This window comes from Carassius carassius, unplaced genomic scaffold, assembly GCF_963082965.1.
Source record: "Carassius carassius unplaced genomic scaffold, fCarCar2.1 SCAFFOLD_60, whole genome shotgun sequence".
NCBI lineage: Eukaryota > Metazoa > Chordata > Actinopteri > Cypriniformes > Cyprinidae > Carassius > Carassius carassius.
In genome coordinates, this window is record NW_026775084.1 from 1,041,573 (window position 1) to 1,065,000 (window position 23,428).

Genomic DNA, 23,428 nt, shown 5'->3' on the forward strand with positions numbered 1-23,428 from the left:
GAGCTCACAGGAAGTGACAGGCTTGCAGCACAGAGAGAAAGCATCAATCCTGTTTGTTTAATTAATTGTTTGGTTCTAAATAGTTTGGTTTTCAGATTTGTTTTTTTGCTTGGGACATTAATTGCTGGATAGTCAGTGTTGACCTTCATAAATTCCCCCGACAGCTTAGGCTGTCTGGGGGACTTTTTTTTACTTCTTTTCCTTGTAGCATGCTGCAGATGCACAGCATGGCTGCAGATGAAGAAACAGAACAAACCATGATGAGAAAAAGTAGCAATGGGAGGAATGAAGAGGAGGAGCAAAGAAGAGGTGAAGTCAAACAAGCAGTGATCCAAAAGCAACAGGAGACAAATAAAGCCACAGGACATTTGTGGGAAGAGGGAGAAGAAAACAGCAGAGGAGTGCAAGGAAAATTGAAAGGGAAGTACAACAAAGAGCTGACTGTGGAGGTAGAGGTGGAGGGAAATGAAAAGATTTCAATGATGGATTTACTGAAAGGAGTAAAGAAGGAGTGTGGAGAAGTGATTGGCTGCAGGGTGAGAGGTGAAAGGGTCTATGAGCTCACAATGAAGGATGAAGAGACAAAGAGGAAACTAATGGATGGAGTGAGAGTGAAAGGAGTGATGGTGCATGCCAGGGATATACTGAATAACGATATGGTGGTGTCCTTTATCAATTTGCCTGTGTACTTAGAGGATGAGAAGATACTCGCCAAGCTACATGAGTGGGGAGTACGACCACTTTCACCAATCAAACGCCGGGTGTGGCCTGGAACGGATATAGTTGATGGGACACGTTTCTTAAAAGTGCGCTTCACGGAACAGGTATGTTCACTACCATACTCCACAAAGTTTGAGACTCTGAGAGGCACCGAATTTTTTCGTGTCATCCATGATAGACAAATACGTGTTTGCAGACTCTGTATCAAGCCAGGGCACATAATTAGAGAGTGCCCTGAATTAAAGTGCTTCAAGTGCAATGGTGGAGGCCATTATGCAAGAGATTGTGAAGAATGGATGGGATTAGAGAGAGAGAGAGTGGATGTTCAAGAATATGGTAAAAAGAGGAACAGTGTTCTGACAGAGGAGCAAGAGGAGGAAACAACTGATGTGGTGAGCGGTGGAGAGAAAGACGGAGCTGAAGATAGCGAAAGAAGAAGCAAAATGGAATGGCGGGACAGAGCTGAAAGTTTCAGTGAAGCGGATGATGGGGAGGAGGAGGAGGAGATGGAGCAGTCGGAAGAGATCGAAGAAGAGGAGGAGACAGATGAAAGTAATGTGAAAGAAAGAGGTAAACAAGAGGAAAATAAAAATACTGCACAGAAAGTGATAGAAAGCAGAGGTGGAGAAAAGGGAGACCGAGAAAAGAAAGATGGATTGAAAACAAAGATTAAAAGACTGAGTGCAAAGAGGAAGTCTGAGATCGACGGAGAACAGGTTGAGCAGATAAAAGAACCGCGAGCGGGTATGTAATGTATGTTTGAATGGTACGTGTGTTCCTGGTTTTGTTTTGTTTTTCTTTTAGGTTACTCTCATGGCCACTGTAACTTCAATAAATATAAATGGGTTACGGGATAAAAACAAGATGAAAAAATTATTATTTACTTATAGGAGTGATATAATCTGTATACAGGAGACAAACTGGGAGGAGGATAAAGTAAAGGAGATGAGAGAAGAGTGGAGAGGGGACATATACTATAATAATGGTGCAAAAAATGCAAGAGGTGTGGCAATATTATTTAAAAAAGATATTGTAGAAGGTATAAGAGAGGTGTATAAAGACCAGAGGGGAAGGATTTTAGTGGTTGAATTTATGTATAGAGATATGGAGTTTAGATTAATAAATATATATGTTCCAAATATAGAAGTGGAAAGGAGGGAAATTTTGGAAGAGTTAAAAGGATTAATTGTGGGGAAATGTATTATAGTGGGAGATTTCAATATAAAATGTAGTAGATTGGATGTGGGAAAGGGGGTAAAATTTAGATGGGAAAAGTCAAGGGGAATGTTGATGGAGATAATGAGAGAAAAGGGGTTAATAGATGTGTGGAGGTACGAAAATCCGGAAAAAAGAGAATTTACTAGAAGGCAGTTAAGAGAAGGTATATTAAAACAGAGTAGAATAGATTTAGTGTTGGTTGAGGAGGAAATGATTAGATACATAGACGGGATAAAACATCAGGTAAATGGTTTAAGTGATCACGATAGTGTAAGGTTCAGAATTAAGGTAGGGAGTGAGGAGGTAGGAGGAGGGATGTGGATATTGAATGCAGGGTATATTGAAGATGAAGAGTATGAGATACAGATGAAGGATCTATTAAATAGGGAAAAAGAGAAGATAGATGAGTATACAGGAGACGGTGGGTTAGAGCAGGGGTTTTCAAACTGTGGGTCGCGACCCACTTGTGGGTCACAGAATGGAACAAGGTGGGTCGCACAAAGTCACTTGGCTGCAGCTAAATTTGCGTTTCAATGACACACACACACACAGTTCAGTCTAGGGCTGCACGAAAGTGACGAGTGGGAACGGTGCGAGGCCGGTGGAGTGATTGGAATTGAGCGACACCTGCTCGACTCACCAGTCTCGAGAACCACGGAGGAGATCGGAAGGATACAAAAGAGGAGCGTCCGTCTCCCCGGCAACTCACTCCAGCCCACCGCCTCGAGCATCCTCCTTCGCCCTACTCGATGGCACTGCGGATTCACCTCAGTGCCGAGGGATCTTCGGCAGCGCGTCCCTCCTTCCTCCCAGGCTTCGGCACCAGTCTAACACATTAAAAACTTCTCAATCACGGGAAGGAGGAGGCGGGAACCGGGAACCCACTCGTCACAATGATATAGCCCACCAACATTAATAAGGACTGCAATATCCTTAGTGTGATTTTCGAATTGCAATTAAGTCCGCGTGCTTTGCGTGTTTTGAAGCGCGGGCGCGCACGAGTTGTAATAACAGTGAAGGTCTCAGAGCAATGTCATTAAAAGGTTCAATCGGTCCGCATTATTAAAAGAGAAAAACTTGCTCACTTCAATACACTATATTCCGCATGAGATTGCATACACCAGAAAACAAATGTTACGAAAACGGTTTCAGGTAGGCCATGTTCATTCATTTCTATCGTCCGTTTGAGCTCTGTGCACTTTTTTCGTTCGGGAAACGGTTTGTAAAAAGCATTTCACATGTACAGGGTGAGCAGTGCACAAACGCAGGGTTAATTGTAACACTACAAGATTTAAACATTTCCACATAACAAAATGCACAAAAAAATAATGCAATACTCCTTGACGTATCATCTCTTTTTAGAGAAAAATTTGCCAAAGTTCAGAAATCTTTTGAAGATATTGCTGAACATTAATTTAACCATTGCTAAAATAAATTTCTGCCTGAACTTAATGTCATCCAGTTTTTTTTTTTTTTGTTTATTTAAAACGAGACACATGTTTATTATTATTTTTTACCTATTTCACAATTATTTTAATCTCCAAACAGTTTTAGATAGTTCTGCTTTGCTTCTTATGCTTTTTCTAAAAAAAGTGTTGGATTGTGCTCCGTTCTCACCGACACACACGGAAGGATCGTGAATGCATTTTCTGCAACAAAACACAGCAGCGCAGATTACAGTTCACTGGAGTGAGCCTGTTTAACGTTTTTATGGACACTACATATTCTAAAGTCTGTAAACAAAAATTAAAACTTAAATATTAATAGTGATTTTTTTCAGGTGTAGGCCTACTCTAAAATAAAAAGTTTTTTTTTCTTAAATACTTCATTTCTGTCATCAAACTTTTAAGTAAGATTAGGCTTAAAGTAATATCAACCTTTTTTTTCCTCAAATATTGTGGTGGGTCATGAAATAGATTACACTTGTCTAGGTGGGTCGTGGAATGGAAAAGTTTGGGAACCACTGGGTTAGAGGGTACAACAGCGGAGAGATGGGAGGAAATAAAGGATCAAATCAAGTTAATTAGTATAAAATATAGTAAAAAAAGAAAAGGAAAGATGAAGAAGGAGGAAAGTACGCTTAGGGAAAGATTGAGAGAGGAGTTAGTTAAGGCTGAAGATGAAGAAGGATACAGTATGGAAAAATATATAGAGGTTAAGATGGCACTAGAAAAATATGAAAGGGAGAAATGCAGAGGGGCTATTTTACGAAGCAAGGCAAAATATGCATTAGAGGGTGAAAAATGTACAGGGTATTTTTTAGGGCTAGAGAAAAGGAGACAAAGTAAAACATATATAAATGAAATAAATACAAAAGAGGGTAAAACAACCAAAGATTATGTAGAGATTTTGGAGAGAGTTCAAGAATTCTATGGAGAATTATATAAGAGAGGAGAAGTAGATGAGAGAAGTATAGATGGAGTATTAGAAAGCGTAGAAAATATTCTAAATAAGGAGGATGCAGAATGGTGTGATAGGGAGATAGACGAGAATGAAGTAGAAAAGGCAATAGGGGGGTTGAAAAGTGGAAAAAGTCCAGGGAGTGATGGGATTGGTATTGAATGGTATAAAACATATAGAGAAGAGGTAGCACCGATTTTAGTTAAAGTGTTCAAGGAGATGGAAAGAACAGGGATGGTGCAAAATAGATTGGTAGAGGGAGTGATAGCTTTGGTGCATAAAAAGGGGAATAGGTTGGATATAGAGAACTACAGACCAATCAGTCTATTAAATGTGGATTATAAAATATTGACTAAAGTTTTAGCGAACAGAGTAAAAAAAGTCATTGGAAGTATAGTGCAACCAACACAGAGTTACAGCATACCAGGCAGGGATATAGCAGACACGATAGGGACAGTTAGGGACGTGATAGAATACATGAAACGAGATAAGAAGGGAGGAATAGTACTAGGGATAGATTGGAATAAAGCATTCGATAGGGTAGAACACAAATACTTATTTAGGGTATTAGAGAAGTTTGGATTTGGAATGAGAATGATAGGGTGGGTGAGGAGACTATATGAGAAAGCAAAAAGTTGCATAAAAATAAATGGAGTATTAACAGACAGGTTTAAGATAGGAAGGTCAGTGAGACAGGGATGTCCCCTGTCTGCATTATTATATGCAATTTCAGTAGAGCCTCTAGCCACTCTAATCAAGAGGGATAGAAGAGTAGTTGGTATTGAGTTGCCATATGGAGGAATGTGTACTGTAAACCAATATGCAGATGACACCACAATCACAGTGAGGGAAGGAAACAGTGTAAAAAGAGTTTTAGAGATAGTGAAGAGGTTCGGGAAAGCATCAGGGGCAAAAATAAATGTAGATAAATCTGAATTAATGTATATAGGGGAGGTAGAGAGAGTAGAGGTAGGGATAAGAGTGGAGGAAAAATATATAAAAGTATTAGGGGTATATTTAGGGGTCGAAAGCAAAGAGGCAAGAGATGTGACCTGGACTGGGGTGATTAATAAAATAAGAACAGCAAGTGCAACATGGAAAGGGAGGAAATTAAAATTAAATGGGAAAGTAATAGTAGTAAATAGTCTGCTGTTGTCAGTTTGTGTTTATGTAATGAGTGTAATGGAAATGCCAGGGTGGGTGATGAATGAATTGAATAAAATTGTATGTGATTTTATATGGGAGGGAAAAGGTGTGAAAATTGCACAGAAAACATTGGTGGGTAAGAGATGGGAGGGAGGCTTAAACTTGATGGACCTAGAAATAAAAAGGGCTGCGATGAGAATAAAAACGGTGATAAAATATATGGGAGGCCGATGGGATTATGGGTGGAAGGAATTCTTAAGGAAATATATTGATGATGTGGGAGGAATGGGGGATAATGGATGGTATATGGGCTTTAAGCAATCGATGACGGGAGGAATACCAGAAATATATCGGGAAGTATTAGAAGCATGGAGGCAGTTCCTTCCCAAAATAGAGTATGAGTGTGAAGACATACAGGTGATTAAAAATTTACCACTGTTTCTCAATGAAAGGATTAAACATAAAAATAAGACATTGTATGAATGTAAGTTTATAGAAGGAGGTATAAAACAAGTGAAGGACATTATGTATGAAGTTATTCCAGGATTTCTCAAAAATAACTGCATTTATGATACTGTGTGCGATCTGGAAGGAATGGAGAACAGAGAGAAAGTAAATAAAATATATGGAAAAATTAAATCAAGTATACCTTTGCAGTGGACTAATGTGATCGAACGTGAATGTGTATCTAATGTGGAAAAATGTATGCCGGAGATGTATGTGGATGATAATGGTGAGAAAAACAAATTTAAAAATATGAGTGTAAAGAATATATACAGGAGAATAATTGTTAATGTTATAAAAGAGCCAGCATCAGAAAAGGTGTGGAAGAAAGTATTTGAAGATTTAGATGTGAAAAAAATATGGTCAAACTTAAATGTAAAATACAACAGTATAGAGTGTGAGAATAATGACTTTCTGATAAGACATAATAGAATTTACACAAATGTGGTGTTAAACAAAATAAATAATGAGGTAAATGTCATTTGTGACGTGTGTGGTAATGGCCATGAGAGTTTTTTACATTATTTTTTAAGATGTGAAGCGTTGGTGGATTTTTTTGAGTTTCTTAAAAATCTGTTACTAGAAAACTGGGGTGTCAAAGTCGAGACCGAGGAGGAATGGGGGAAATTGTTTTTGTTTGGAACTTTCGGGAAAAGAAAAAGAGCTGACATTTGTTTAATTAATTTTGTTCTGAGTCATGCCAGACTAGCAGTAGTTCTAAGAAGAAACTATGCACATTTCGAAGGGAGAAAAATAAAAGTAAAAGATATGTTTAAGTCAATGATACAAAGAGATGTAGAGTTGATTTGTAAGTATGGAGATAAAGAGGGGAAAGAGTTTTTTTTGACTACGAATAAATTCATACATCAAAAGGTGGGGGAAGAAATATGTTTCAATTGGTGAAGAGTAATAATCTGGTTGAGAATGGCTGATGTCAATTAAGTAAGTGTAAACATATTTGCATGTATTTTATTTATGTTCTTTATTTTTATTGCTGTATGATTATGCAAAATTAAGTAGATTAATTGAAAAATGAATCATACAAATGTAATGGAATGTAAGTAAATCAGATGGAATAATGCAATTGAAAAACTGTGAATTGAAAGTTAAATAAAAAGATAAAAAAAAAAAAAAAGGCCATGCCCGATCTCGTCTGATCTTGGAAGCTAAGCAGGTTTGGGCCTGGTTAGTACTTGGTTGGGAGACCGCCTGGGAATACCAGGTGCTGTAAGCTTTTAGGTTTCCTTCTCTACTTATATAATGCACTGGCGGTTATAGTCGCTGATCTTTAAATAGCCCTCTCTTTGCAGCCTAGTACTTTTGGAATTTTTCAGTAATTATCTAATAGTTTTGCATAAATAAAAAAAAAAAAAAAAGAGTCAATGCCCAGTCTTAGAAAACCGAAACAGGTTTGGGCCTGGTTAGTACTTTTGGAACTTTTCACTAATTGTCTAATAATCTTGCAAAACAAAAAAAAGAATCAATGCCCAGTCTTAGAAAACCGAAACAGGTTTGGGCCAGGTTAGTACTTTTGGAAATTTTCACTAATTGTCTAATAATCTTGCAAAAAAAAAAAAAGAGTCAATGCCCAGTCTTAGAAAACCGAAACAGGTTTGGGCCAGGTTAGTACTTTTGGAAATTTTCAGTAATTATGTAATAAATTTGCAAAAAAAAAATTAAATAAATAAAGAGTCAATGCCCAATCTCAGAATCTAAGCAGGTTTGGGCCCAGTTAGTACTTGGATGGGAGACTGCCTGGAAATACCGATTATAGTGGCTGATCTTTAAATAGCCCTCTCGTTGCAGCCTCCTTCGCTTACGGCCATACCAGCCTGGCTATGCCCGATCTCGTCTGATCTCGGAAGCTAAGAGTCAATGCCCAGTCTTAAAAAACCGAAACAGGTTTGGGCCTGTTTAGTACTTTTGGAACTTTTCACTAATTGTCTAATAATCTTGCAAAAAAAAAAAAAAAAAAGAGTCAATGCCCAGTCTTAGAAAACCGAAACAGGTTTGGGCCTGGTTAGTACTTTTGGAACTTTTCACTAATTGTCTAAAAATCTTGCAAAAAAAAAAAATTAAATAAATAAATAGTCAATGCCCAGTCTTAGAAAACCGAAACAGGTTTGGGCTTGGTTAGTACTTTTGAAAATTTTCACTAATTGTCTAACAATCTTGCAAAAAAAAAAAAAAAAAAAAACAGTCAATGCCCAGTCTTAGAAAACCGAAACAGGTTTGGGCCAGGTTAGTACTTTTGGAATTTTTCAGTAATTATGTAATAAATTTGCAAAAAATTTTTTTAAATAAATAAAGAGTCAATGCCCAATCTCAGAATCTAAGCAGGTTTGGGCCCAGTTAGTACTTGGATGGGAGACTGCCTGGAAATACCGATTATAGTGGCTGATCTTTAAATAGCCCTGTCTTTGCAGCCTCCTTCGCTTACGGCCATACCAGCCTGGCTATGCCCGATTTCGTCTGATCTCGGAAGCTAAGCAGGTTTGGGCCTGGTTAGTACTTGGATGGGAGACCACCTGGGAATACCAGGTGCTGTAAGCTTTTAGGTTTCCTTCTCTACTTATATAATGCACTGGCGGTTATAGTGGCTGATCTTTAAATAGCCCTCTTTTTGCAGCCTAGTACTTTTGGAATTTTTCAGTAATTATCTAATAGTTTTGCATAAATAAAAAAAAAAAAAAAAAGTCAATGCCCAGTCTTAGAAAACCGAAACAGGTTTGGGCCAGGTTAGTACTTTTGGAAATTTTCAGTAATTATCTAATAGTTTTGCATAAATAAAAAAAAAAAAGAGTCAATGCCCAGTCTTAGAAAACCGAAACAGGTTTGGGCCAGGTTAGTACTTTTGGAAATTTTCAGTAATTATCTAATAGTTTTGCATAAATAAAAAAAAAAAAGAGTCAATGCCCAGTCTTAGAAAACCGAAACAGGTTTGGGCCTGGTTAGTACTTTTGGAACTTTTCACTAATTGTCTAATAATCTTGCAAAAAAAAAAAAAGAGTCAATGCCCAGTCTTAGAAAACCGAAACAGGTTTGGGCCAGGTTAGTACTTTTGGAAATTTTCACTAATTGTCTAATAATCTTGCAAAAAAAAAAAAAGAGTCAATGCCCAGTCTTAGAAAACCGAAACAGGTTTGGGCCAGGTTAGTACTTTTGGAAATTTTCAGTAATTATGTAATAAATTTGCAAAAAAAAAATTAAATAAATAAAGAGTCAATGCCCAATCTCAGAATCTAAGCAGGTTTGGGCCCAGTTAGTACTTGGATGGGAGACTGCCTGGAAATACCGATTATAGTGGCTGATCTTTAAATAGCCCTCTCGTTGCAGCCTCCTTCGCTTACGGCCATACCAGCCTGGCTATGCCCGATCTCGTCTGATCTCGGAAGCTAAGAGTCAATGCCCAGTCTTAAAAAACCGAAACAGGTTTGGGCCTGTTTAGTACTTTTGGAACTTTTCACTAATTGTCTAATAATCTTGCAAAAAAAAAAAAAAAAAAGAGTCAATGCCCAGTCTTAGAAAACCGAAACAGGTTTGGGCCAGGTTAGTACTTTTGGAATTTTTCAGTAATTATCTAATAGTTTTGCATAAATAAATAAAAATTAAGTAAATAAAGAGTCAATGCCCAATCTCAGAATCTAAGCAGGTTTGGGCCCAGTTAGTACTTGGATGGGAGACTGCCTGGAAATCCCGATTATAGTGGCTGATCTTTAAATAGCCCTCTCTTTGCAGCCTCCTTTGCTTACGGCCATACCAGCCTGGCTATGCCCGACCTCGTCTGATCTCGGAAGCTAAGCAGGTTTGGGCCTGGTTAGTACTTGGATGGGAGACCGCCTGGGAATACCAGGTGCTGTAAGCTTTTAGGTTTCCTTCTCTACTAATATAATGCACTGGCGGTTATAGTCGCTGATCTTTAAATAGCCCTCTCTTTGCAGCCTAGTACTTTTGGAATTTTTCAGTAATTATCTAATAGTTTTGCATACATAAAAAAAAAAAAAGAGTCAATGCCCAGTCTTAGAAAACCGAAACAGGTTTGGGCCTGGTTAGTACTTTTGGAACTTTTTACTAATTGTCTAATAATCTTGCAAAAAAAAAAAAAAAAAAAAAGAGTCAATGCCCAGTCTTAGAAAACCGAAACAGGTTTGGGCCAGGTTAGTACTTTTGGAAATTTTCAGTAATTGTGTAATAAATTTCCAAAAAAAAAAATTTAATAAATAAAGAGTCAATGCCCAATCTCAGAATCTAAGCAGGTTTGGGCCCAGTTAGTACTTGGATGGGAGACTGCCTGGAAATACCGATTATAGTGGCTGATCTTTAAATAGCCCTCTCTTTGCAGCCTCCTTCGCTTACGGCCATACCAGCCTGGCTATGCCCGATCTCGTCTGATCTCGGAAGCAAAGCAGGTTTGGGCCTGGTTAGTACTTGGATGGGAGACCGCCTGGGAATACCAGGTGCTGTAAGCTTTTAGGTTTCCTTCTCTACTTATATAATGCACTGGCGGTTATAGTTGCTGATCTTTAAATAGCCCTCTCTTTGCAGCCTCCTTCGCTTACGGCCATACCAACCTGGCTATGCCCGATCTCGTCTGATCTCGGAAGATAAGCAGGTTTGGGCCTGGTTAGTACTTGGTTGGGAGACCGCCTGGGAATACCAGGTGCTGTAAGCTTTTAGGTTTCCTTCTCTACTTATATAATGCACTGGCGGTTATAGTCGCTGATCTTTAAATAGCCCTCTCTTTGCAGCCTAGTACTTTTGGAATTTTTCAGTAATTATCTAATAGTTTTGCATAAATAAAAAAAAAAAAAAAAAAAAAAAAAAAGTCAATGCCCAGTCTTAGAAAACCGAAACAGGTTTGGGCCTGGTTAGTACTTTTGGAACTTTTCACTAATTGTCTAATAATCTTGCAAAAAAAAAAAAAAAAAAAAAGAGTCAATGCCCAGTCTTAGAAAACCGAAACAGTTTTGGGCCAGGTTAGTACTTTTGGAAATTTTCACTAATTGTCTAATAATCTTGCAAAAAAAAAAAAAAGAGTCAATGCCCAGTCTTAGAAAAACGAAACAGGTTTGGGCCTGGTTAGTACTTTTGGAACTTTTCACTAATTGTCTAATAATCTTGCAAAAAAAAAAAAAAAAAAAAGAGTCAATGCCCAGTCTTAGAAAACCGAAACAGGTTTGGGCCAGGTTAGTACTTTTGGAAATTTTCACTAATTGTTTAATAATCTTGCAAAAAAAAAAAAAAAAAAGAGTCAATGCCCAGTCTTAGAAAACCGAAACAGGTTTGGGCCTGGTTAGTACTTTTGGAACTTTTCACTAATTGTCTAATAATCTTGCAAAAAAAAAAAAAAAGAGTCAATGCCCAGTCTTAGAAAACCGAAACAGGTTTGGGCCAGGTTATTACTTTTGGAAATTTTCAGTAATTATCTAATAGTTTTGCATAAATAAAAAAAAAAAAGAGTCAATGCCCAGTCTTAGAAAACCGAAACAGGTTTGGGCCAGGTTAGTACTTTTGGAAATTTTCAGTAATTATCTAATAGTTTTGCATAAATAAAAAAAAAAAGAGTCAATGCCCAGTCTTAGAAAACCGAAACAGGTTTGGGCCAGGTTAGTACTTTTGGAAATTTTCAGTAATTATGTAATAAATTTGCAAAAAAAAAAATTAAATAAATAAAGAGTCAATGCCCAATCTCAGAATCTAAGCAGGTTTGGGCCTAGATAGTACTTGGATGGGAGACTGCCTGGAAATACCGATTATAGTGGCTGATCTTTAAATAGCCCTCTCTTTGCAGCCTCCTTCGCTTACGGCCATACCAGCCTGGCCATGCCCGATCTCGTCTGATCTCGGAAGCTAAGCAGGTTTGGGCCTGGTTAGTACTTGGATGGGAGACCGCCTGGGAATACCAGGTGCAGTAAGCTTTTAGGTTTCCTTCTCTACTTATATAATGCACTGGCGGTTATAGTTGCTGATCTTTAAATAGCCCTCTCTTTGCAGCCTCCTTCGCTTACGGCCATACCAGCCTGGCTATGCCCGATCTCATCTGATCTCGGAAGATAAGCAGGTTTGGGCCTGGTTAGTACTTGGTTGGGAGACCGCCTGGGAATACCAGGTGCTGTAAGCTTTTAGGTTTCCTTCTCTACTTATATAATGCACTGGCGGTTATAGTCGCTGATCTTTAAATAGCCCTCTCTTTGCAGCCTAGTACTTTTGAAATTTTTCAGTAATTATCTAATAGTTTTGCATAAAAAAAAAAAAAAAAAAGAGTCAATGCCCAGTCTTAGAAAACCGAAACAGGTTTGGGCCTGGTTAGTACTTTTGGAACTTTTCACTAATTGTCTAATAATCTTGCAAAAAAAAAAAAAAAGAGTCAATGCCCAGTCTTAGAAAACCGAAACAGTTTTGGGCCAGGTTAGTACTTTTGGAAATTTTCACTAATTGTCTAATAATCTTGCAAAAAAAAAAAAAAAGAGTCAATGCCCAGTCTTAGAAAAACGAAACAGGTTTGGGCCTGGTTAGTACTTTTGGAACTTTTCACTAATTGTCTAATAATCTTGCAAAAAAAAAAAAGAGTCAATGCCCAGTCTTAGAAAACCGAAACAGGTTTGGGCCAGGTTAGTACTTTTGGAAATTTTCACTAATTGTTTAATAATCTTGCAAAAAAAAAAAAAAAAAGAGTCAATGCCCAGTCTTAGAAAACCGAAACAGGTTTGGGCCTGGTTAGTACTTTTGGAACTTTTCACTAATTGTCTAATAATCTTGCAAAAAAAAAAAAAAAGAGTCAATGCCCAGTCTTAGAAAACCGAAACAGGTTTGGGCCAGGTTATTACTTTTGGAAATTTTCAGTAATTATCTAATAGTTTTGCATAAATAAAAAAAAAAAAGAGTCAATGCCCAGTCTTAGAAAACCGAAACAGGTTTGGGCCAGGTTAGTACTTTTGGAAATTTTCAGTAATTATCTAATAGTTTTGCATAAATAAAAAAAAAAAGAGTCAATGCCCAGTCTTAGAAAACCGAAACAGGTTTGGGCCAGGTTAGTACTTTTGGAAATTTTCAGTAATTATGTAATAAATTTGCAAAAAAAAAAATTAAATAAATAAAGAGTCAATGCCCAATCTCAGAATCTAAGCAGGTTTGGGCCTAGATAGTACTTGGATGGGAGACTGCCTGGAAATACCGATTATAGTGGCTGATCTTTAAATAGCCCTCTCTTTGCAGCCTCCTTCGCTTACGGCCATACCAGCCTGGCCATGCCCGATCTCGTCTGATCTCGGAAGCTAAGCAGGTTTGGGCCTGGTTAGTACTTGGATGGGAGACCGCCTGGGAATACCAGGTGCTGTAAGCTTTTAGGTTTCCTTCTCTACTTATATAATGCACTGGCGGTTATAGTTGCTGATCTTTAAATAGCCCTCTCTTTGCAGCCTCCTTCGCTTACGGCCATACCAGCCTGGCTATGCCCGATCTCGTCTGATCTCGGAAGATAAGCAGGTTTGGGCCTGGTTAGTACTTGGTTGGGAGACCGCCTGGGAATACCAGGTGCTGTAAGCTTTTAGGTTTCCTTCTCTACTTATATAATGCACTGGCGGTTATAGTCGCTGATCTTTAAATAGCCCTCTCTTTGCAGCCTAGTACTTTTGAAATTTTTCAGTAATTATCTAATAGTTTTGCATAAAAAAAAAAAAAAAAAAGAGTCAATGCCCAGTCTTAGAAAACCGAAACAGGTTTGGGCCTGGTTAGTACTTTTGGAACTTTTCACTAATTGTCTAATAATCTTGCAAAAAAAAAAAAAAAGAGTCAATGCCCAGTCTTAGAAAACCGAAACAGGTTTGGGCCTGGTTAGTACTTTTGGAACTTTTCACTAATTGTCTAATAATCTTGCAAAAAAAAAAAAAAAAAAAGAGTCAATGCCCAGTCTTAGAAAACCGAAACAGGTTTGGGCCAGGTTAGTACTTTTGGAAATTTTCACTAATTGTTTAATAATCTTGCAAAAAAAAAAAAAAAAAAGAGTCAATGCCCAGTCTTAGAAAACCGAAACAGGTTTGGGCCTGGTTAGTACTTTTGGAACTTTTCACTAATTGTCTAATAATCTTGCAAAAAAAAAAAAAAAGAGTCAATGCCCAGTCTTAGAAAACCGAAACAGGTTTGGGCCAGGTTATTACTTTTGGAAATTTTCAGTAATTATCTAATAGTTTTGCATAAATAAAAAAAAAAAAGAGTCAATGCCCAGTCTTAGAAAACCGAAACAGGTTTGGGCCAGGTTAGTACTTTTGGAAATTTTCAGTAATTATCTAATAGTTTTGCATAAATAAAAAAAAAAAGAGTCAATGCCCAGTCTTAGAAAACCGAAACAGGTTTGGGCCAGGTTAGTACTTTTGGAAATTTTCAGTAATTATGTAATAAATGTGCAAAAAAAAAAATTAAATAAATAAAGAGTCAATGCCCAATCTCAGAATCTAAGCAGGTTTGGGCCTAGATAGTACTTGGATGGGAGACTGCCTGGAAATACCGATTATAGTGGCTGATCTTTAAATAGCCCTCTCTTTGCAGCCTCCTTCGCTTACGGCCATACCAGCCTGGCCATGCCCGATCTCGTCTGATCTCGGAAGCTAAGCAGGTTTGGGCCTGGTTAGTACTTGGATGGGAGACCGCCTGGGAATACCAGGTGCTGTAAGCTTTTAGGTTTCCTTCTCTACTTATATAATGCACTGGCGGTTATAGTTGCTGATCTTTAAATAGCCCTCTCTTTGCAGCCTCCTTCGCTTACGGCCATACCAGCCTGGCTATGCCCGATCTCGTCTGATCTCGGAAGATAAGCAGGTTTGGGCCTGGTTAGTACTTGGTTGGGAGACCGCCTGGGAATACCAGGTGCTGTAAGCTTTTAGGTTTCCTTCTCTACTTATATAATGCACTGGCGGTTATAGTCGCTGATCTTTAAATAGCCCTCTCTTTGCAGCCTAGTACTTTTGAAATTTTTCAGTAATTATCTAATAGTTTTGCATAAAAAAAAAAAAAAAAAAGAGTCAATGCCCAGTCTTAGAAAACCGAAACAGGTTTGGGCCTGGTTAGTACTTTTGGAACTTTTCACTAATTGTCTAATAATCTTGCAAAAAAAAAAAAAAAAGAGTCAATGCCCAGTCTTAGAAAACCGAAACAGGTTTGGGCCTGGTTAGTACTTTTGGAACTTTTCACTAATTGTCTAATAATCTTGCAAAAAAAAAAAAAAAAAAAAAAGAGTCAATGCCCAGTCTTAGAAAACCGAAACAGGTTTGGGCCAGGTTAGTACTTTTGGAAATTTTCAGTTATTATCTAATAGTTTTGCATAAATAAAAAAAAAAAAGAGTCAATGCCCAGTCTTAGAAAACCGAAACAGGTTTGGGCCAGGTTAGTACTTTTGGAAATTTTCAGTAATTATCTAATAGTTTTGCATAAATAAAAAAAAAAAAGAGTCAATGCCCAGTCTTAGAAAACCGAAACAGGTTTGGGCCAGGTTAGTACTTTTGGAAATTTTCACTAATTGTCTAATAATCTTGCAAAAAAAAAAAAAAAAAAATAAAAAGAGTCAATGCCCAGTCTTAGAAAACCGAAACAGGTTTGGGCCTGGTTAGTACTTTTGGAACTTTTCACTAATTGTCTAATAATCTTGCAAAAAAAAAAAAACAGAGTCAATGCCCAGTCTTAGAAAACCGAAACAGGTTTGGGCCAGGTTATTACTTTTGGAAATTTTCAGTAATTATCTAATAGTTTTGCATAAATAAAAAAAAAAAAGAGTCAATGCCCAGTCTTAGAAAACCGAAACAGGTTTGGGCCAGGTTAGTACTTTTGGAAATTTTCAGTAATTATCTAATAGTTTTGCATAAATGAAAAAAAAAAGAGTCAATGCCCAGTCTTAGAAAACCGAAACAGGTTTGGGCCAGGTTAGTACTTTTGGAAATTTTCAGTAATTATCTAATAGTTTTGCATAAATAAAAAAAAAAAAGAGTCAATGCCCAGTCTTAGAAAACCGAAACAGGTTTGGGCCAGGTTAGTACTTTTGGAAATTTTCACTAATTGTCTAATAATCTTGCAAAAAAAAAAAAAAAAAAGAGTCAATGCCCAGTCTTAGAAAACCGAAACAGGTTTGGGCCTGGTTAGTACTTTTGGAACTTTTCACTAATTGTCTAATAATCTTGCAAAAAAAAAAAAAAAGAGTCAATGCCCAGTCTTAGAAAAACGAAACAGGTTTGGGCCTGGTTAGTACTTTTGGAACTTTTCACTAATTGTCTAATAATCTTGCAAAAAAAAAAAAAAAAAAAGAGTCAATGCCCAGTCTTAGAAAACCGAAACAGGTTTGGGCCAGGTTAGTACTTTTGGAAATTTTCACTAATTGTTTAATAATCTTGCAAAAAAAAAAAAAAAAAAGAGTCAATGCCCAGTCTTAGAAAACCGAAACAGGTTTGGGCCTGGTTAGTACTTTTGGAACTTTTCACTAATTGTCTAATAATCTTGCAAAAAAAAAAAAAAAGAGTCAATGCCCAGTCTTAGAAAACCGAAACAGGTTTGGGCCAGGTTATTACTTTTGGAAATTTTCAGTAATTATCTAATAGTTTTGCATAAATAAAAAAAAAAAAGAGTCAATGCCCAGTCTTAGAAAACCGAAACAGGTTTGGGCCAGGTTAGTACTTTTGGAAATTTTCAGTAATTATCTAATAGTTTTGCATAAATAAAAAAAAAAAGAGTCAATGCCCAGTCTTAGAAAACCGAAACAGGTTTGGGCCAGGTTAGTACTTTTGGAAATTTTCAGTAATTATGTAATAAATTTGCAAAAAAAAAAATTAAATAAATAAAGAGTCAATGCCCAATCTCAGAATCTAAGCAGGTTTGGGCCTAGATAGTACTTGGATGGGAGACTGCCTGGAAATACCGATTATAGTGGCTGATCTTTAAATAGCCCTCTCTTTGCAGCCTCCTTCGCTTACGGCCATACCAGCCTGGCCATGCCCGATCTCGTCTGATCTCGGAAGCTAAGCAGGTTTGGGCCTGGTTAGTACTTGGATGGGAGACCGCCTGGGAATACCAGGTGCTGTAAGCTTTTAGGTTTCCTTCTCTACTTATATAATGCACTGGCGGTTATAGTTGCTGATCTTTAAATAGCCCTCTCTTTGCAGCCTCCTTCGCTTACGGCCATACCAGCCTGGCTATGCCCGATCTCGTCTGATCTCGGAAGATAAGCAGGTTTGGGCCTGGTTAGTACTTGGTTGGGAGACCGCCTGGGAATACCAGGTGCTGTAAGCTTTTAGGTTTCCTTCTCTACTTATATAATGCACTGGCGGTTATAGTCGCTGATCTTTAAATAGCCCTCTCTTTGCAGCCTAGTACTTTTGAAATTTTTCAGTAATTATCTAATAGTTTTGCATAAAAAAAAAAAAAAAAAAGAGTCAATGCCCAGTCTTAGAAAACCGAAACAGGTTTGGGCCTGGTTAGTACTTTTGGAACTTTTCACTAATTGTCTAATAATCTTGCAAAAAAAAAAAAAAAGAGTCAATGCCCAGTCTTAGAAAACCGAAACAGGTTTGGGCCTGGTTAGTACTTTTGGAACTTTTCACTAATTGTCTAATAATCTTGCAAAAAAAAAAAAAAAAAAAAAAGAGTCAATGCCCAGTCTTAGAAAACCGAAACAGGTTTGGGCCAGGTTAGTACTTTTGGAAATTTTCACTAATTGTTTAATAATCTTGCAAAAAAAAAAAAAAAAAAGAGTCAATGCCCAGTCTTAGAAAACCGAAACAGGTTTGGGCCTGGTTAGTACTTTTGGAACTTTTCACTAATTGTCTAATAATCTTGCAAAAAAAAAAAAAAAGAGTCAATGCCCAGTCTTAGAAAACCGAAACAGGTTTGGGCCAGGTTATTACTTTTGGAAATTTTCAGTAATTATCTAATAGTTTTGCATAAATAAAAAAAAAAAAGAGTCAATGCCCAGTCTTAGAAAACCGAAACAGGTTTGGGCCAGGTTAGTACTTTTGGAAATTTTCAGTAATTATCTAATAGTTTTGCATAAATAAAAAAAAAAAGAGTCAATGCCCAGTCTTAGAAAACCGAAACAGGTTTGGGCCAGGTTAGTACTTTTGGAAATTTTCAGTAATTATGTAATAAATTTGCAAAAAAAAAAATTAAATAAATAAAGAGTCAATGCCCAATCTCAGAATCTAAGCAGGTTTGGGCCTAGATAGTACTTGGATGGGAGACTGCCTGGAAATACCGATTATAGTGGCTGATCTTTAAATAGCCCTCTCTTTGCAGCCTCCTTCGCTTACGGCCATACCAGCCTGGCCATGCCCGATCTCGTCTGATCTCGGAAGCTAAGCAGGTTTGGGCCTGGTTAGTACTTGGATGGGAGACCGCCTGGGAATACCAGGTGCTGTAAGCTTTTAGGTTTCCTTCTCTACTTATATAATGCACTGGCGGTTATAGTTGCTGATCTTTAAATAGCCCTCTCTTTGCAGCCTCCTTCGCTTACGGCCATACCAGCCTGGCTATGCCCGATCTCGTCTGATCTCGGAAGATAAGCAGGTTTGGGCCTGGTTAGTACTTGGTTGGGAGACCGCCTGGGAATACCAGGTGCTGTAAGCTTTTAGGTTTCCTTCTCTACTTATATAATGCACTGGCGGTTATAGTCGCTGATCTTTAAATAGCCCTCTCTTTGCAGCCTAGTACTTTTGAAATTTTTCAGTAATTATCTAATAGTTTTGCATAAAAAAAAAAAAAAAAAAGAGTCAATGCCCAGTCTTAGAAAACCGAAACAGGTTTGGGCCTGGTTAGTACTTTTGGAACTTTTCACTAATTGTCTAATAATCTTGCAAAAAAAAAAAAAAAGAGTCAATGCCCAGTCTTAGAAAACCGAAACAGGTTTGGGCCTGGTTAGTACTTTTGGAACTTTTCACTAATTGTCTAATAATCTTGCAAAAAAAAAAAAAAAAAAAAAAGAGTCAATGCCCAGTCTTAGAAAACCGAAACAGGTTTGGGCCAGGTTAGTACTTTTGGAAATTTTCAGTTATTATCTAATAGTTTTGCATAAATAAAAAAAAAAAAGAGTCAATGCCCAGTCTTAGAAAACCGAAACAGGTTTGGGCCAGGTTAGTACTTTTGGAAATTTTCAGTAATTATCTAATAGTTTTGCATAAATAAAAAAAAAAAAGAGTCAATGCCCAGTCTTAGAAAACCGAAACAGGTTTGGGCCAGGTTAGTACTTTTGGAAATTTTCACTAATTGTCTAATAATCTTGCAAAAAAAAAAAAAAAAAAAAAAAAAGAGTCAATGCCCAGTCTTAGAAAACCGAAACAGGTTTGGGCCTGGTTAGTACTTTTGGAACTTTTCACTAATTGTCTAATAATCTTGCAAAAAAAAAAAAACAGAGTCAATGCCCAGTCTTAGAAAACCGAAACAGGTTTGGGCCAGGTTATTACTTTTGGAAATTTTCAGTAATTATCTAATAGTTTTGCATAAATAAAAAAAAAAAAGAGTCAATGCCCAGTCTTAGAAAACCGAAACAGGTTTGGGCCAGGTTAGTACTTTTGGAAATTTTCACTAATTGTCTAATAATCTTGCAAAAAAAAAAAAAAAAAAAAAAAAAGAGTCAATGCCCAGTCTTAGAAAACCGAAACAGGTTTGGGCCTGGTTAGTACTTTTGGAACTTTTCACTAATTGTCTAATAATCTTGCAAAAAAAAAAAAAAAGAGTCAATGCCCAGTCTTAGAAAAACGAAACAGGTTTGGGCCTGGTTAGTACTTTTGGAACTTTTCACTAATTGTCTAATAATCTTGCAAAAAAAAAAAAAAAAAAAAGAGTCAATGCCCAGTCTTAGAAAACCGAAACAGGTTTGGGCCAGGTTAGTACTTTTGGAAATTTTCACTAATTGTTTAATAATCTTGCAAAAAAAAAAAAAAAAAAGAGTCAATGCCCAGTCTTAGAAAACCGAAACAGGTTTGGGCCAGGTTATTACTTTTGGAAATTTTCAGTAATTATCTAATAGTTTTGCATAAATAAAAAAAAAAAAGAGTCAATGCCCAGTCTTAGAAAACCGAAACAGGTTTGGGCCAGGTTAGTACTTTTGGAAATTTTCAGTAATTATGTAATAAATTTGCAAAAAAAAAAATTAAATAAATAAAGAGTCAATGCCCAATCTCAGAATCTAAGCAGGTTTGGGCCTAGATAGTACTTGGATGGGAGACTGCCTGGAAATACCGATTATAGTGGCTGATCTTTAAATAGCCCTCTCTTTGCAGCCTCCTTCGCTTACGGCCATACCAGCCTGGCCATGCCCGATCTCGTCTGATCTCGGAAGCTAAGCAGGTTTGGGCCTGGTTAGTACTTGGATGGGAGACCGCCTGGGAATACCAGGTGCTGTAAGCTTTTAGGTTTCCTTCTCTACTTATATAATGCACTGGCGGTTATAGTTGCTGATCTTTAAATAGCCCTCTCTTTGCAGCCTCCTTCGCTTACGGCCATACCAGCCTGGCTATGCCCGATCTCGTCTGATCTCGGAAGATAAGCAGGTTTGGGCCTGGTTAGTACTTGGTTGGGAGACCGCCTGGGAATACCAGGTGCTGTAAGCTTTTAGGTTTCCTTCTCTACTTATATAATGCACTGGCGGTTATAGTCGCTGATCTTTAAATAGCCCTCTCTTTGCAGCCTAGTACTTTTGAAATTTTTCAGTAATTATCTAATAGTTTTGCATAAAAAAAAAAAAAAAAAAGAGTCAATGCCCAGTCTTAGAAAACCGAAACAGGTTTGGGCCTGGTTAGTACTTTTGGAACTTTTCACTAATTGTCTAATAATCTTGCAAAAAAAAAAAAAAAGAGTCAATGCCCAGTCTTAGAAAACCGAAACAGGTTTGGGCCTGGTTAGTACTTTTGGAACTTTTCACTAATTGTCTAATAATCTTGCAAAAAAAAAAAAAAAAAAAAAAGAGTCAATGCCCAGTCTTAGAAAACCGAAACAGGTTTGGGCCAGGTTAGTACTTTTGGAAATTTTCAGTAATTATGTAATAAATTTGCAAAAAAAAAAATTAAATAAATAAAGAGTCAATGCCCAATCTCAGAATCTAAGCAGGTTTGGGCCTAGATAGTACTTGGATGGGAGACTGCCTGGAAATACCGATTATAGTGGCTGATCTTTAAATAGCCCTCTCTTTGCAGCCTCCTTCGCTTACGGCCATACCAGCCTGGCCATGCCCGATCTCGTCTGATCTCGGAAGCTAAGCAGGTTTGGGCCTGGTTAGTACTTGGATGGGAGACCGCCTGAGAATACCAGGTGCAGTAAGCTTTTAGGTTTCCTTCTCTACTTATATAATGCACTGGCGGTTATAGTTGCTGATCTTTAAATAGCCCTCTCTTTGCAGCCTCCTTCGCTTACGGCCATACCAGCCTGGCTATGCCCGATCTCATCTGATCTCGGAAGATAAGCAGGTTTGGGCCTGGTTAGTACTTGGTTGGGAGACCGCCTGGGAATACCAGGTGCTGTAAGCTTTTAGGTTTCCTTCTCTACTTATATAATGCACTGGCGGTTATAGTCGCTGATCTTTAAATAGCCCTCTCTTTGCAGCCTAGTACTTTTGAAATTTTTCAGTAATTATCTAATAGTTTTGCATAAAAAAAAAAAAAAAAAAGAGTCAATGCCCAGTCTTAGAAAACCGAAACAGGTTTGGGCCTGGTTAGTACTTTTGGAACTTTTCACTAATTGTCTAATAATCTTGCAAAAAAAAAAAAAAAGAGTCAATGCCCAGTCTTAGAAAACCGAAACAGTTTTGGGCCAGGTTAGTACTTTTGGAAATTTTCACTAATTGTCTAATAATCTTGCAAAAAAAAAAAAAAAAGAGTCAATGCCCAGTCTTAGAAAAACGAAACAGGTTTGGGCCTGGTTAGTACTTTTGGAACTTTTCACTAATTGTCTAATAATCTTGCAAAAAAAAAAAAGAGTCAATGCCCAGTCTTAGAAAACCGAAACAGGTTTGGGCCAGGTTAGTACTTTTGGAAATTTTCACTAATTGTTTAATAATCTTGCAAAAAAAAAAAAAAAAAAGAGTCAATGCCCAGTCTTAGAAAACCGAAACAGGTTTGGGCCTGGTTAGTACTTTTGGAACTTTTCACTAATTGTCTAATAATCTTGCAAAAAAAAAAAAAAAGAGTCAATGCCCAGTCTTAGAAAACCGAAACAGGTTTGGGCCAGGTTATTACTTTTGGAAATTTTCAGTAATTATCTAATAGTTTTGCATAAATAAAAAAAAAAAAGAGTCAATGCCCAGTCTTAGAAAACCGAAACAGGTTTGGGCCTGGTTAGTACTTTTGGAAATTTTCAGTAATTATGTAATAAATTTGCAAAAAAAAAAAATAAATAAATAAAGAGTCAATGCCCAATCTCAGAATCTAAGCAGGTTTGGGCCCAGTTAGTACTTGGATGGGAGACTGCTTGGAAATACCGATTATAGTGGCTGATCTTTAAATAGCCCTCTCTTTGCAGCCTCCTTCGCTTACGGCCATACCAGCCTGGCTATGCCCGATCTCGTCTGATCTCGGAAGCTAAGCAGGTTTGGGCCTGGTTAGTACTTGGATGGGAGACCGCCTGGGAATACCAGGTGCTGTAAGCTTTTAGGTTTCCTTCTCTACTTATATAATGCACTGGCGGTTATAGTGGCTGATCTTTAAATAGCCCTCTCTTTGCAGCCCAGTACTTTTGGAATTTTTCAGTAATTATCTAAGAGTTTTGCATAAATAAAAAAAAAAAAAAAAAAAAAGAGTCAATGCCCAGTCTTAGAAAACCGAAACAGGTTTGGGCCTGTTTAGTAGTTTTGGAACTTTTCACTAATTGTCTAATAATCTAGCAAAAAAAAAAAAAAAAAAAAAAGAGTCAATGCCCAGTCTTAGAAAACCGAAACAGGTTTGGGCCTGTTTAGTAGTTTTGGAACTTTTCATTAATTGTCTAATAATCTAGCAAAAAAAAAAAAAAAAAAAAGAGTCAATGCCCAGTCTTAGAAAACCGAAACAGGTTTGGGCCTGGTTAGTACTTTTGGAAATTTTCAGTAATTATGTAATAAATTTGCAAAAAAAAAAATTAAATAAATAAAGAGTCAATGCCCAATCTCAGAATCTAAGCAGGTTTGGGCCCAGTTAGTACTTGGATGGGAGACTGCTTGGAAATACCGATTATAGTGGCTGATCTTTAAATAGCCCTCTCTTTGCAGCCTCCTTCGCTTACGGCCATACCAGCCTGGCTATGCCCGATCTCGTCTGATCTCGGAAGCTAAGCAGGTTTGGGCCTGGTTAGTACTTGGATGGGAGACCGCCTGGGAATACCAGGTGCTGTAAGCTTTTAGGTTTCCTTCTCTACTTATATAATGCACTGGCGGTTATAGTGGCTGATCTTTAAATAGCCCTCTCTTTGCAGCCCAGTACTTTTGGAATTTTTCAGTAATTAT

General features: G+C 37.4%; 1 protein-coding gene and 20 non-coding genes across 21 annotated transcripts; all 21 read left to right on the forward strand.

Moving 5' to 3' along the window:
* The first annotated feature begins 130 nt into the window (after positions 1–130).
* On the forward strand, positions 131–7,108 carry LOC132134797 (uncharacterized). Its single transcript, XM_059547159.1, has 2 exons — positions 131–1,473; positions 6,572–7,108. Exon 1 carries the CDS (start codon positions 210–212, stop codon positions 1,470–1,472), a length of 1,263 nt encoding a protein of 420 aa, XP_059403142.1. The 5' UTR covers positions 131–209; the 3' UTR covers position 1,473; positions 6,572–7,108.
* A 1,314-nt stretch (positions 7,109–8,422) lies between these two features.
* On the forward strand, positions 8,423–8,541 carry LOC132135372 (5S ribosomal RNA). The gene has a single exon (XR_009430320.1). It is a non-coding gene; the product is annotated as a 5S ribosomal RNA (ribosomal RNA).
* Positions 8,542–9,734: 1,193 nt separating this feature from the next.
* On the forward strand, positions 9,735–9,853 carry LOC132135779 (5S ribosomal RNA). Its single transcript, XR_009430703.1, has one exon. It is a non-coding gene; the product is annotated as a 5S ribosomal RNA (ribosomal RNA).
* Positions 9,854–10,338: 485 nt separating this feature from the next.
* LOC132135353 (5S ribosomal RNA) lies at positions 10,339–10,457 on the forward strand. Its single transcript, XR_009430301.1, has one exon. It is a non-coding gene; the product is annotated as a 5S ribosomal RNA (ribosomal RNA).
* An 84-nt stretch (positions 10,458–10,541) lies between these two features.
* Positions 10,542–10,660, forward strand: LOC132135259 (5S ribosomal RNA). The gene has a single exon (XR_009430211.1). It is a non-coding gene; the product is annotated as a 5S ribosomal RNA (ribosomal RNA).
* Positions 10,661–11,787: 1,127 nt separating this feature from the next.
* On the forward strand, positions 11,788–11,906 carry LOC132135870 (5S ribosomal RNA). Its single transcript, XR_009430788.1, has one exon. It is a non-coding gene; the product is annotated as a 5S ribosomal RNA (ribosomal RNA).
* An 84-nt stretch (positions 11,907–11,990) lies between these two features.
* LOC132135268 (5S ribosomal RNA) lies at positions 11,991–12,109 on the forward strand. Its single transcript, XR_009430220.1, has one exon. It is a non-coding gene; the product is annotated as a 5S ribosomal RNA (ribosomal RNA).
* A 1,102-nt stretch (positions 12,110–13,211) lies between these two features.
* On the forward strand, positions 13,212–13,330 carry LOC132135235 (5S ribosomal RNA). Its single transcript, XR_009430189.1, has one exon. It is a non-coding gene; the product is annotated as a 5S ribosomal RNA (ribosomal RNA).
* An 84-nt stretch (positions 13,331–13,414) lies between these two features.
* Positions 13,415–13,533, forward strand: LOC132135379 (5S ribosomal RNA). The gene has a single exon (XR_009430326.1). It is a non-coding gene; the product is annotated as a 5S ribosomal RNA (ribosomal RNA).
* Positions 13,534–14,540: 1,007 nt separating this feature from the next.
* On the forward strand, positions 14,541–14,659 carry LOC132135236 (5S ribosomal RNA). Its single transcript, XR_009430190.1, has one exon. It is a non-coding gene; the product is annotated as a 5S ribosomal RNA (ribosomal RNA).
* Positions 14,660–14,743: 84 nt separating this feature from the next.
* LOC132135380 (5S ribosomal RNA) lies at positions 14,744–14,862 on the forward strand. The gene has a single exon (XR_009430327.1). It is a non-coding gene; the product is annotated as a 5S ribosomal RNA (ribosomal RNA).
* Positions 14,863–16,934: 2,072 nt separating this feature from the next.
* Positions 16,935–17,053, forward strand: LOC132135237 (5S ribosomal RNA). Its single transcript, XR_009430191.1, has one exon. It is a non-coding gene; the product is annotated as a 5S ribosomal RNA (ribosomal RNA).
* An 84-nt stretch (positions 17,054–17,137) lies between these two features.
* Positions 17,138–17,256, forward strand: LOC132135382 (5S ribosomal RNA). Its single transcript, XR_009430329.1, has one exon. It is a non-coding gene; the product is annotated as a 5S ribosomal RNA (ribosomal RNA).
* A 1,010-nt stretch (positions 17,257–18,266) lies between these two features.
* On the forward strand, positions 18,267–18,385 carry LOC132135238 (5S ribosomal RNA). Its single transcript, XR_009430192.1, has one exon. It is a non-coding gene; the product is annotated as a 5S ribosomal RNA (ribosomal RNA).
* An 84-nt stretch (positions 18,386–18,469) lies between these two features.
* Positions 18,470–18,588, forward strand: LOC132135383 (5S ribosomal RNA). The gene has a single exon (XR_009430330.1). It is a non-coding gene; the product is annotated as a 5S ribosomal RNA (ribosomal RNA).
* A 1,660-nt stretch (positions 18,589–20,248) lies between these two features.
* Positions 20,249–20,367, forward strand: LOC132135239 (5S ribosomal RNA). The gene has a single exon (XR_009430193.1). It is a non-coding gene; the product is annotated as a 5S ribosomal RNA (ribosomal RNA).
* An 84-nt stretch (positions 20,368–20,451) lies between these two features.
* On the forward strand, positions 20,452–20,570 carry LOC132135384 (5S ribosomal RNA). Its single transcript, XR_009430331.1, has one exon. It is a non-coding gene; the product is annotated as a 5S ribosomal RNA (ribosomal RNA).
* A 590-nt stretch (positions 20,571–21,160) lies between these two features.
* On the forward strand, positions 21,161–21,279 carry LOC132135928 (5S ribosomal RNA). The gene has a single exon (XR_009430842.1). It is a non-coding gene; the product is annotated as a 5S ribosomal RNA (ribosomal RNA).
* Positions 21,280–21,363: 84 nt separating this feature from the next.
* LOC132135269 (5S ribosomal RNA) lies at positions 21,364–21,482 on the forward strand. Its single transcript, XR_009430221.1, has one exon. It is a non-coding gene; the product is annotated as a 5S ribosomal RNA (ribosomal RNA).
* A 999-nt stretch (positions 21,483–22,481) lies between these two features.
* On the forward strand, positions 22,482–22,600 carry LOC132135031 (5S ribosomal RNA). The gene has a single exon (XR_009429997.1). It is a non-coding gene; the product is annotated as a 5S ribosomal RNA (ribosomal RNA).
* A 602-nt stretch (positions 22,601–23,202) lies between these two features.
* Positions 23,203–23,321, forward strand: LOC132135032 (5S ribosomal RNA). Its single transcript, XR_009429998.1, has one exon. It is a non-coding gene; the product is annotated as a 5S ribosomal RNA (ribosomal RNA).
* The last annotated feature ends 107 nt before the right edge of the window (positions 23,322–23,428 follow it).

Coding starts and splice junctions, on each gene's coding strand:
- LOC132134797 (XM_059547159.1), top strand. CDS start 210: ATGCTGCAGATGCACAGCATGGCTGCAGATGAAGAAACAGAACAAACC.